At 40.4% G+C, this 12,527-nt stretch overlaps 1 protein-coding gene across 4 annotated transcripts; it reads right to left on the bottom strand.

Annotated features, from left to right (window-relative positions):
* Positions 1-1,479: 1,479 nt before the first annotated feature.
* Positions 1,480-12,105, bottom strand: FAM200C (family with sequence similarity 200 member C). 4 transcript variants are annotated; one of them, XM_046668583.1, is made up of 4 exons: positions 11,764-12,105; positions 10,807-10,884; positions 6,837-8,666; positions 1,480-1,948 (listed from the first exon to the last, which is right to left on the bottom strand). In XM_046668583.1, the coding sequence occupies exons 3-4, from the start codon at positions 8,615-8,617 to the stop codon at positions 1,804-1,806; spliced, it is 1,926 nt and encodes a 641-aa protein (XP_046524539.1). In that variant the 5' UTR covers positions 8,618-8,666; positions 10,807-10,884; positions 11,764-12,105; the 3' UTR covers positions 1,480-1,803. The 4 variants fall into 4 exon arrangements, with proteins under 4 accessions (XP_046524539.1, XP_046524538.1, XP_046524541.1 ...); XM_046668582.1 differs by lacking the exon at positions 10,807-10,884; XM_046668585.1 differs by lacking the exon at positions 10,807-10,884 and having other exon boundaries at positions 1,864-1,948; positions 6,829-8,666.
* Positions 12,106-12,527: the final 422 nt, after the last annotated feature.

Here is a 12,527-nt window from a genome sequence, read left to right as displayed (position 1 = left end):
TGTGTGAGAGTGGCCATGTAGGCAAGGATGCAGGCTTATACATAAGTACAACATTGACTTCCCCTCACCAAGACTGACCTACTGAGTGCCCGACCTGCCAACAGCAGAGACCAGAGACCCACACTGAGGCCCTGATATGGGCACTTGGTGGCAGGTTATTTATATTAGACCCCTTCTATCATGGACGGGGCAGTAACCTACTCTTATTGGAAAACACACACCATTCGGATATGGCTTTGCCTTCAGTACTTCGGCCAGCCTTATTAACTGTCACGGCATCCTGCACCACATTGTATCTCATCAAGGAATAGCAAAGGAGCGTGTGTTATTCTGCTTGGGCTGCCATAGCAAAATACTATAGACTGGGTGAAATTTCTCACAGTTCTGGAGGCTGAGAAGTCCAAGATCAAGGTGTGACAAGGTAGGTTTAATTCTGAAGCCTCTTCTCTTGGCTTGTAGCGGGAATCCATCTCTCGGTGTGCTCACATGACATCCTTTGTGGACCAGAGAGAGAAAGCAAGCTCTGTGGTGTCTCTTCTTATAGAGGCACTAATCTCATTGGGCTAGGGTCCCATCCTCATCACCTCACCTCACCCTAATTACCTCCCAAGGTCTACCTCCAAATATCACATTGGGGGTTAGGGTTTCACTATAGAAATTTGGAGGTGGACACAAACATTTAGCCCATAACAGAGTGTGGCAAAAGACTGATGCCTACAGAATTTACTGGTCTCGTCATGTACTTCACCACCAAAAAGCGGCTGGTCTGTTGGCATGACAGAATGATTTACTTAAGACTCAGTTACTTGCAAATGGGAGAAAATAACCTAAAAGGATAAAGTTCTTTCTTATAAGATGCAATATGTACTTTGAATTGGTAACCAATGAATATGGATTTTTTTTCTAAGCCATAATACAAGGGTCCAGGAATCAAGGGGTGGACGTGAGAGTAGCTCCGCTTACTATTGTACTTAATAACTCACAGAATTTTCACTTCTCATTGCTGCAACTCTGAGCACTGGTAGTTTGGAAGTCTTGGTTCCCAAGGAATGCTTTCCAGAGGACGTAACAGTAGTTCTACTAACTTGGAAGTTGAGGTTGCCACTGCCCATTTTGGGCTTATGCTGTGAGGGTTAATGCCAGTGGGCCTGAACGTGGCCTGGTCAAGGCATAACATGTCCAGATGACTAGTGTTGCACTGGAACCATGCATCTGAGGAGTTTCAGGGTGGTTTGTACCAGCTTGTCATCACTGTTTATTGTTAGAGTGAGATGGATGATTTATACCTGGAGACCTCCTCTACACCCCCAGTCCTCAACCCCTGCCCCACAAACTTGGTTGTTGGGGCTGCTTTTTAGACAACTGAATAATTAATGGCACTGCTACTAAATTTGAGAAGTGAGTTGAAACTTTGTGTCTCCTCATTCTGGGGAGAAGGTAGAGCATCTTTATTTGTAGAGAGGGTAGTTAACACCTTAAGAGAACCACAAAGCTGTTTATTGTATAGAAATTCAAATATGGATAGAGGGTAGGAATGGATGCTCAATCGCCAAAGGGATGAATGTGCTGGTTATTAAACTATTGTCTTTCAGCTTCAAACCCATCCTTCCATACTTCCTATAATCTGCTCTGTGATCCTGGGGCTGGGACCCCACAAAGTATATTTCTTTATCACCTAGGTTTCTGTTAAACTCTGCAAATAAGGGAGCAAGAGAGATAATGGAACTACAGAGGAAGGACCAGGGACTTGCTCCTTGCTCTTTTTCCTCGTATTGCTGTCAGTATCATCTCTGCAGTGGTTCTTCAGCCTGGCAGTGAGAGTGAGTTCCAGTAGCAGCAGCTGCTTTGAGTTTTCAGTTTTTTCACACTTCTGGAGCCAGCCTCATCATGCACTCTCAGAGATGGCAGCACCAGCAGGCTGACACTCATTCTTCCGACTTTTGAGGTCCTAAGACAATAATACCAGTCAAGCGCGGCCCCTTCCTCAGACTCCAGAGTCTCACTTCCAAGGGACCCCTCATCCAATCTTCCAAGTTTTAATAATCCCACCTCTTTTCTTGTTCACCCATCCTAGTGATGCCAGTTGCTTCCTGCACTTACTATCTCGGTGATACCTCAGTATCCCCTTTTTCCTTTCTAGTTCTCCAACACCTGGTTAATGATTCTTTACTGTAGATTCCATTTCTTTAAAAACTGGTTTGGTTTCTATTTCTTACTGGATCCTGTTTGATACATGGATACCTATGCATTTATATAACAGCTACAGCAAAATGTTAATTTTTGAATCTAGAAAATAGGCATGTGGGTGTTCATTTTATTATTCTTCCAACTTCGTGGTATGTTGGAGACCTTTCATAATAAAACACTGGGGATAAGGTCTTCTGAAGATTTGAATAAATATCAGTTCCAGAATAAAAAGGTAACCCTTTTTATTTTATTTATAATTATTTAATATAATTAATTATATATTAATTAAATATAAATTATATTTATATTTTATTTATTACTATTTATATAATATATATAATTAAATATAAATAATTATTTAATATAATTTATATTTATTTATAAAGGGTGAAAGTTTCCAAAATTGTAGGTTAGGAAATGATAAATAAAAACTGTGATTGCTCCAGAAACCAAGCTGGGACCATGACAAAAATAAACAGAAAAAACCCAAAACAAACAACAAAAAGTCTAGTTTTCTGTTTATATCTAGGAAAAGTTCTTTCAACTGATGTCAACACCACCAAAATTCCAAAATCAAGCAAATAAAATATGGTTTCTGTGGGAAAAAATGAAGACGTTCTCTAGGGAAAACCCGTCCAATTGTTCCATCTTATAGGGGAGAAAACTGAGGCGCAGGACAGGTAAGAGCTGCCCAAAATCACGTAATAAAATTAACAGAGTCAAAACTTTCCCATGAGCCATTCGTAATAAGAAAGATTGGAAACCAGGTATTGAAGCAGGTCTCTTGACTGCACACGTCAGAAAACAGATTTCAGAAAAAGAGGGACTCTGTTAGCTCACGTAACTGAGAGGAAAAAAGTACGACTGCACTTGGGTGCTGAAGCAGTGTCACGGGGAATCTGCCTCCTCCCTTTTGTCGGCTCTGTCTCTGCCGACTTCATCCTCTGGCAGCAGAGTTGATCACCGGAAGCTCCAGACTCACGTGCTGCTAGTTTAGCAAGTATAACGTCTTTCCCATTAACTCCAACAAAAGGACTGGAGCTCACCCTAGCCAGGATGCGGTCATACAGACTGCCAGCGGGTAAGAAAGTTCCTCAAAGAAAAATCTGGGTGCTATTATTTAAAAAGGCAAGTGAATGAATGAATGAATGCTAAGCAGACCAAAATAAGAGATGATTTGTCTGCCAGACCTCTTGATTCCTATATGCTGAGGGCTATAGAGTTTACACAGCTAGTAAGTAGCTGAGCCAGAACTGGAATCCATTTCTGTATTAGAGTAAGATTTAGAGCAAAACTGTAAAACAGAAGAAACGTAACCTCAGGTGTCTCTTTATTCTCAGAAGATAAATCAAGTACAACATACAACGAATAAGACAATTACTTTATATTGCCTTTCAAATTAAGGTAGACTGAAAGCTTCAAATTTGATTTTTCCAAATGCTTGGTAGATATGAAAGCCAAGCTTACAATATTTTGATATAATTTAGTGCTAAAAAGGTTCTATACTATAAATACCCAGATCCTAATCTTTTAAAAACTGAGATATAATTCACATATCATAAAGTTCACCCTTTAAAAGTATGTGTGCTTCGTTTTGATTCTCATTGGATCATGCCTGAAAATGCTGACCCATCTATTTACTTCAAGTAGCTTTTGGTGGCTTACAAGAGCAGCCAAGATGTCAAAAATTCACATGCAAGTCAGTATAGACAAAAAGTCCCTCCCATCTTCTCTTTCCCACCCTTGCTCCCCAACGATTTCTTGCAGTCTGGTAGTTACTGGCTCCACCAGAGTTCTGTCTGCCAATTTTGTAGGAGAGGCTCAGGTGGAGCATTTTTAATCTGAACTACTAATTCCTTTTCTAGTGATGTTTAAAAATCAGAAATTTGGCAAAATCTGTAATGCAAGCACGTTTGCTTTCAACCAATCATGCACAGAGAGTGACATCTGCTGGTCATAAAGGTTATATCTTTATCCTGCCTTGATTCCTTTTTGCAATTTATCAGTGACCTTAATTATATAGTAAAAATATAAGAAAAACAATCTCATATCGATCTTATATGATCTCTTCCTTGGGAGAAAAAGAAACCAACATATCTGACTTATATGTGCCAATATATGTACCACTGTTGGAGATTATTTAAATTAAAAAAAAACTAGGTTTCTTCTTCATTTAGCAGACACTGCACCCTCTTTCATTTGATCAGGGGAAAATAAACTGTTGTAGAATTTGAAAATGAATTAAAAACTCAGCCATTTCCTTTACAAATCCTTTGGGTTTTTGTTTCAGAGCAGAAATGAATGAATTTAGTTGAAGAGAGATTCTAGTGGACTTAATCAAAGCCCGGGCATCAAAGGTCATTGCTTCTGGCCTTTCATCCTAGTCTTGCTATTGTGTCATTAGGTAGGTCCCAGGTTTCATGCAAGCCCTTGCTCCATCCCTACTTCCTTTCTATCTTCAGATATGCAGACATATTAAACTTTATACATACTCATCCAGATTTATTCCTATATTAGCTTTGGAAATTTTTCCCACTGTTCTTGAAGTTAGATTATACTAGGAAACATTACAACGTATATTCTGTAACTACATTTTTAAATGAAAGGCATGTATTTATATTTACTGATAAAAGTATTTGATGGTGATAAAGCTCAGTTTTATGTAGAAAATATAAACTTCAATTTGCATCTAAATTTGGTAGTCAGATTCCATTGCCTTTCAGGTTTTTTTTTCAATTTTTCACTATTATAAAAATGCTGTGATTGGGCTGGCCTGGTTGCATAGTGGTTAGGTTTGTGTGCTCTGATTCAGCAGCCCGGGGTTTGTGGGTTTGGATCCTGGGTGCGGACTTACACATTCCTCATCAAGCCACGCCGTGGCAGCATCCCATATATAAGACAGAGGAAGACTGCCACAGATGTTGGCTCAGGGCCAATCTTCCTCACCAAAATAACTAAATAAATAATGCTGTGATTACTCACCTTATAAACAAAACTTTGTGGACATCCTTGCTTCTTTCCATGTGACAAATTCCTACACGGAAAAATCCTAAATCAAACGGCTATGAATAATCAATAAAGGAACGAAAACTAGTACTATAATAATAAAAAATCGGTAGTAGTAGAAGAGATGTTTTAGAAATCCAATCCTTGTCTATTATCTAGAGGAGTGAATACATAACTTTTAAAGCTGATAAATCAAAGCTGGTATATGTGTTTGATATAAACATATTACTTACAGATGTGGGCAGAACCACAAAAAGTTAAAGCAGAAATGGTCAAGGTGATTGGGCAGGAAGGGGACTGCAGCTATTCATCACAGACTCATGTTTTTTTTTTTAGGATGATAAGCCCTGAGCTAACATCTGCTGCCAATCCTCCTCTTTTTGCTGAGGAAGACTGGCCCTGAGCTAACATCTGTGCCCATCTTCCACAGCATGGCTTGACAAAGAGTGCGTAGGTTTGGACCCGGGATCTGAACCGGCGAACCCTGGGCCACTGAAGCAGAATTTGCGAACTTAACCACTGTGCCACCAGGCTGGGCCCCGCAGACTCATTTCTTTCTTCAGCATTGAGCATTTAGTACTTTGATAAAAAATTCAAGTTTTGAAACAAAAATGTAAGCTTATTTAAATTAGAAAATACTTTGTCAAATTATCATCTAGAAAAAGAATATTCCTTTAGATGCCCATGGGGAATTTTTTGATGACCCTGACTTACTCTAGTAATTTCTTGTCAATTTGTTTATTATTTATATTCTGGTCCATTCAAAAGTTTTGAACTATTTTGGAAAAATACATACAGAATAAAATGTAAAACAGGTGAGGAAGCTGGGGTGTAGGAAAATAAGAGGAGGCCAGAGGACCAAAGAATCCATCAGAACCATCTGGAAAGGTAGTTAAGAATGAAGATCTGTGATCTTCTCCCAGACTTGCTAAATCGGAATCTCTAGGAGGCGGCTCTGGAACCTCCTTTTTAGCAGCCTCGGTGACTTGGAGTCCTCATGTAATTTAAAGGAAGACGAGTGATGATAAGGTATGAGGATGTTTATTAACGTCATGGCATTCAGAGCACGGGAGCTAGGGGGATGGACAGTGTGAGAGTGACTCCAAAGAACGCATTTAAAAATAAATCTTATATAAACTAGAATCATCCCTTCTCTCACTATAACATTTCATGATCCTCTTCTGATTTCACTAACCTCCCCATGACAGCCTGCACAGAGATGAGAGGACTCTCTGCCATTTTGTCCTTTGACTTTTACCCTTCACACGAAGATGCCAGCTGTGGGAGGTCTTCTTTTTTCTCTTGGCTCCATTCCTAGCCTACTGTACTATTTAGCTGGATATTCTAGTGTTGGGTGTCTTTTTCATGTATTGCATCAAGAGGTTAGACAGACACATAAAATTAGAAAAACCCTATGGATCAACTAGGCAGTGACGGGTACTTAATCTTTTCTGCTGCTTGTGTTCTCATCCTCAAAATATATTTTCACATGCCTCATTAATGAAGTCAAAGATATTCAATTTGTAAACATTGGATTTGGTATACCATAAATATAAAAGGAAAGAGACAGAATTATAGCTTAATTTTACAGTGGAATTAAGAATATATTAGAAATCATACATTAAAAAAGTTTACCAGCTTACAGTGACTTCTGCTGTAGCTGTAGCTTCTGTTCAATGATGTCTGAGAAACGAGGAACTTTTTTTGAAATAGCCACACGGATGTCATCACTCATATTAAAGCAGCTCCTGGACTTTGTTTTAAAATGTAAAAGTGATGAAAATCCCAATTCACAAAGGTAGGTAGTTGCAAACGGTATAAGGATTTCTAGAGCTGTCTTTGCCAGGTTTGGAAACGCTGTGAATTGAGCACACCAGAAATCCTCAAGCTTCATTGTCTCAAATTCCATCAGGATTTGGCCACTAGCTCGTAATTCAGCAAGATCATTTTTCATTAAATAACCATCATCGACAAAATCCAGATTAAAAAGAAATGGATCCAGTATCCATTTACTGGCCTCATCAAGGTCTCCAATGGAAAAATAGCCGTGGAAGAAGTTGCTCAACTGTTGCAGATGCAGTGTTATGTCAGTGGCAATGCATACTGCTTCATTATCTGAAACGATTATTTCTTCCAGAAAGGGAAAGTTGGTAAAATTTCTTTTCTCAATTCGCTTTAGCCAAAACGGAAACTTTCTAACAAAAGCAGATAACTTCTCTCTGGCTGACACCGTGTTCATCCCAGTCCTTTGCATAGACGCGCTAAGTTCGTTTAGGTGTTTGAATAAATCTGCAAGGTATGCTAGGTGAATTTTAAACTCTTTATTTTCAAAGCCATCAACTAAATTACTGCTTTGGTGGTGAAGAAACTGATCTATTTCTTCATACATTTCAAAGACATGAGTAAGTATTTGGCCTCGAGAAAGCCACCGCATTTCAGTATGGAAAAGGAGGACACTATACTCTATTCCAATTTCTTCAAAAAAAGCCTGAAACACGCGATGATTTGGAGCTCGCCCTTTGATGAAATTTACTACCCTCACCACAGTAAACAGAGCATCCCTCAGTTTTGCAGGCAATGTCTTTGCGACAAGTTCATGAGGGTTTAACAAACAATGCGTGATCACGATATGAGGTACTTCTTTTTTCACACAAGCAACAAATTCTGAATTTTCTCCTAGCATAGAGGAGGCACCATCAGTACAAACAGAGCCACACACATCAAGTGCTATCTTATGCTTCCAAAAGAAGTCTCTGAAGAGATTGAACACATCTATTCCTTTCATTGTTAACTGCAAAGGTTCACAGAACAGGAATTCTTCTATGATCTCTCTCTCTTTTACGTATCGCACAAATGCCATTAGCTGACTGCAGTCATCCATGTCAGTTGTCTCAGCAAGCTGAACACCCACTTTAAGAGGACTGGCTTTGATATCTTCCAGAACTTGCTGTAAGATATCCTGGCTCATTTCATCAATTCTAGAATGGATCACATCATCTGATAAGGGTACCTGCTGAAGCTTCTTTTGTGCATCTGGTCCCAGAACTATTTGTGCTATTTCTAATGCACAAGGTTTCACTAATTTTTCAGCTATTGTATGAGGATTCTTCTCCTTGGCACATAAATAAGCAAACTGATATGACGCTTGTAACAAGGCATCCTCATGAGATGCAACTCCAAATGCTTTCAAGGTTTCGTTCTGATCAGAATGTGCTGGCATATGCTTCAGGCTATTGAGATCATGCCCACCTACACCACCATGCTGCCTGTTAAAATGGTCAGACAGTTTCGATGGTCTGAGGTCAGCATTTGAGAATATCGAGTTACACAATACACATTGTGGGCGCTGAGTTCCATCAACCTCCGTTGTACAGGTGAACCAGTAACGAACATAGTCGTCATCCCATTTGCGTTTCTTCGACATGGCACCCAAAAATTCTCAGGTAGTATTCCAGAGATGCCGCAGAATTTTGCTTTGGGAGTAAAATATAACCCACACATTAAAAATCAGTGGCTAACCAAATTAAAACAAAGCCACATCACATGCCATCCTGTCATCTGTGTGCATGTCAAGAAATATCCTGTAACATGTCAGTTCAAAGTAAGCCATGACAGCATGACAGTCCAACTTAAAGATAACAGCTCACACAGCTAATGCCCTGGAATAAATGACTTGTCAGCCAGTTATGTATGGGAGATTTGGGCTTATACAAATTGTGAATACTTGTAAGTTCTTACTGGTGAATTGCAGTTGTGGCTTAATTTGTTTTCAATGATGTATGTTCCAAACAAATCTGATACAGTTTGTATCCTCAGAAAGGGAATCTCATTACCACCCACTTCTTCCATCCTGCACCAAGGATGTGTGCACAGCCCCAGTCATGAAGCACTGAATAGAGAAGGGAGTAATTCAATAAATACTCTAAGGAAGGGCAGAGATTGCCATGGTGGCTAGTTCTTTTTAATAGTTAAGGAGTAAAAAGGCCTGTAAAACTATTCAATCCTTAAGCAGCTTTGATTCCAACTTAAGCAGAGAATTTCAACCAGGTCTGATTAAGCCACCCTTGACAAACAAGTAGGATACAAATTTGGCTCAGAGCTTTCTTGCTGCTAAAGTGTAACCCACTATTCATCCGTGACTCATACAGTCCATATAGAAAAACAAAACAAGCTGCTCAGGAGAAACACAACTATTCTTATTACCAAGACTTCAGAAAATTTCTCTCATAGGACACCCTTACTTACAATAGAAATTTCATGATGCTTTTTCATAAACTACCCCTCAGTAAAAACAGTCAAGAAAGGAGCTGAAACAATGGAATGAAAATAAGCAGCATTCCAAGAGGAGGATGTAGAAGCAGCGGTTCTCTAGTTTAGTAAATGGAGGAATCATCTAAATCTCTTGCGAAAATATGGCTTCCTGAGCCCCATGCCCAGAGATTCTGATTCCCCGGCTTTGGAAAAGTGTTCCAGAATCTGTATTCTGAAGAAGCATTTTAGATAATTCTTATGAATTGTAACTAGAGCAGTAATCTTTAACAAAAGCTGCCCATCACAATCCCTGGAAACCTCTTTGAAAGTCTGAACATCCCTGTACCACCTTAGAACTAATAAATCATCTTCTCCAGAAGTAGGACAAAAGAATCTAAAATAATGTTGTCCAGGTGATTCTGATACATATCCTAGTAAGTGGCCGGATTTAGAGGAATGAAACATATCCTTCAGGCCAATCCCTAGCTGGCAGATATTCTAGCTTGCTAAGTAAACAGCCTAAATGCTTTAATAGGCGTTTACGTTTTCTGAGTTGATGACAACCTTCTGTGAAAGCTGAGGGACCTAAAAAGAAAGCCATGCCTTTTTTCTTTTTCTTCCTCCTTAGCAATGAGCAAAGGTATAATCCATAGGTAGGCTCAAATACACCTTAGAAAACAATTCTATCTCCCAGATAAGTGATTCCCAAAGTCTCCAAAGTTCTATGCCACTGAATGTGGCTGAAATAACTTAACAGGAGCACATTTAAATCCAAATGCCCACTTTGGCCATAAAATAAAGTCACAATAAGTAAGCCAAGAATATTTACTTAAAGCACTAGCTTTCTAGTGGCTCTGCCAAGATTCCCTCGTTGTAAAATATACTTCTATGTAACTAATAAGTTGACCTGCCATATGGTTGTTACGAGCCAGTTAAAAATTGGAAGATGTCTGCCAATCAATAAAGACGATTTGAAGTTTAAAGAGTCAATCTTAAGCCTTCTTTTGTCAAGTGATGAGACTATAGGGCCAACTGTGTTTAGAATCGATCCTAATTGACAGCAATAAGCATAAAACATGATTATCCTTCTGTACTGTTATGTAGATTTACTATGTGTATTTTGAGGGGCAGAGGAAGTGAAGGAAAAACCTTGTTTCAGTCTCATTAGAAATCATTACAGGACCAGTTAAGAGTCCATTCCTATTCACCTTGACTATGCTACTCAAGTATATTTTGACTGAAGATTTACCTGTTTTGAACAAAAGAATTTTTAGAAAAATTCATTTATAGTATTCTTCTCCATCCCCCTCAAAAGGGAGAACAGATAGCAAGGATTTTCAAGATCCTCAAAGATGAACTTACCGCCCAAGAGACTGTCTTGTGTTTTAGAACCTCACAATTTTCACTTGCTCCTTTGTGGTATTTAGAAATCACAATATCCTAAAACATGTAAACATTACAAAAAGCATCATCTTATTAGGGAATTATTGTTAATCCAAGCGCGTGCGATAAATGGTATGGTTGTGTCCAAAAAAAGTTCTCATTTATTAGAGATACAGACTTATTTACAAATGCAATGATGTCTCGGATTTCCTTTGAAATACTGTACTTCAGCACACACAGACACACAAACACAAAGTAGGGTGGAGACAGAAGAAACAAGATGCACCTTGAGTTGGTAACTGTTGAAGCTGGATGATGGGTACACATTCATTACACCATTCTCACTTTTTTGAGTATGCTGAAAAATTTCCATAATAAACAGTAAAATAAAAAGCATTATCTTACCAAGACAGAAATCATTCGGGTTTAGAATGATTCTTTTGACAGTATGTTCAGAGAGATCTTAAGATGCAGAATGAAAGATCTGAAATAACAACGAAAGATCTAATATAACAAAGTAAAATGTTTTGGCAAGTTTATGAAGGATAAGGGTAGATATGAAAAAATATCACAACTGGGAGAAAAAACAGTTAAACGTAAACATGCACATAACAGAGATATTTGAACGCTAAAACATCTGTGTCAGCAATGACAACACCAAAGCGCAGCTGTACGCCTAAACTCCAAACCAAACGCACTTGCACTTGCACTGAGCCACCGCCGCCGGCAGCCCACGGGACGTGCGGTGTCTGGGGAGGCGGAGGATTCAGTCATCACCGTTTACAGTTATAAGCAAGAGCCAGGAGAAACGGGTCGGGAATGTGGTGGCAGAGCAGACGCTGCAGAGGCCAACGCCTGGGATCCCGGCTTTGTCACTCAGAGGCTGGGACCTTTCCCAGGCTCCACTCGTCAACTGGGGATGACAATAGTACCTACCTTCCAGGGCTGCTGGGAGGTTTACTTATGAGCACGCATGCACAGAACACCAGCTCGTACTGCTGGCCCTGTCGGTGTGTTACTAAGGACCGAGCGTCTGGCAGGCGGCCCCGGCGAGGAAAGCAGGCTCGGCTGCTCTCCGCCCGCCCGTCTCCCAGCCAGAGGCGCAGGCCCGGGGATGCTCGGGCTTCCTTTAGGCGCCCGCTTCGCGCTCCAGCTCGCTCTCCGCTCCGGCGGGGGCGCAGCTTCTGGGCGCCGGAAGCAGTCTAGGCAGCAGCCCTTCAGGGCCGACACGGGGCAGAAACCTGCGGAACGCGGTTAGAGCTGAGCTTCCGCAGCGCCCTCCGCCGCAGCCACACCAGGGCTCCATCCGGGTTCTCCGGGCGGCTTCCCGCCCGCACACTGGGGGAGGCGGTTCCCCGCACGCAGGCGCATTAGCAAACGGCTGAGGGCCCGGCTGGCTTGAGTAGGGAGCATGCGTGATGGCCCTTCTAACTTGTGTCTGTGGAGGTGGGAGTTTTTTGCTTGTTGTGTCTGGCAGAAAAGATGAATCGTAGAGACTCAGGAATGGAAGGCGTTGTAAAGCCCCCATAGTTCTAATTGTTAACATTTAGAGCACTAGATATAAAGTTTTCTGTCAGACTTTGTGCTTGGAGATTATAATGCTCCAATAATTACCAGTTTCTATGTGGAATCAATGAGGAAAAAGAGAAGGAAGATCATTCTACTCCCAAATGAAACGTTCAGGCAAATGGGACAAGCTG

Source organism: Equus quagga, chromosome 7 (genome assembly GCF_021613505.1).
Source record: "Equus quagga isolate Etosha38 chromosome 7, UCLA_HA_Equagga_1.0, whole genome shotgun sequence".
Classification (NCBI taxonomy): Eukaryota; Metazoa; Chordata; class Mammalia; order Perissodactyla; family Equidae; genus Equus; species Equus quagga.
Note: the sequence above shows the minus strand (reverse complement) of the source record. Positions and strands in the feature narration are given on the sequence as shown.

Bases quoted from the DNA above. Each gene is read 5' to 3' on its own strand.
- FAM200C (XM_046668583.1), bottom strand. From the start codon at position 8,617: ATGTCGAAGAAACGCAAATGGGATGACGACTATGTTCGTTACTGGTTC. The intron at 1,949-6,836 runs GTAAGCTGGTAA...TTATTGTCTTAG, and splicing joins CAGCTACAGCAGAAGTCACT to GACCTCAAAAGTCGGAAGAA.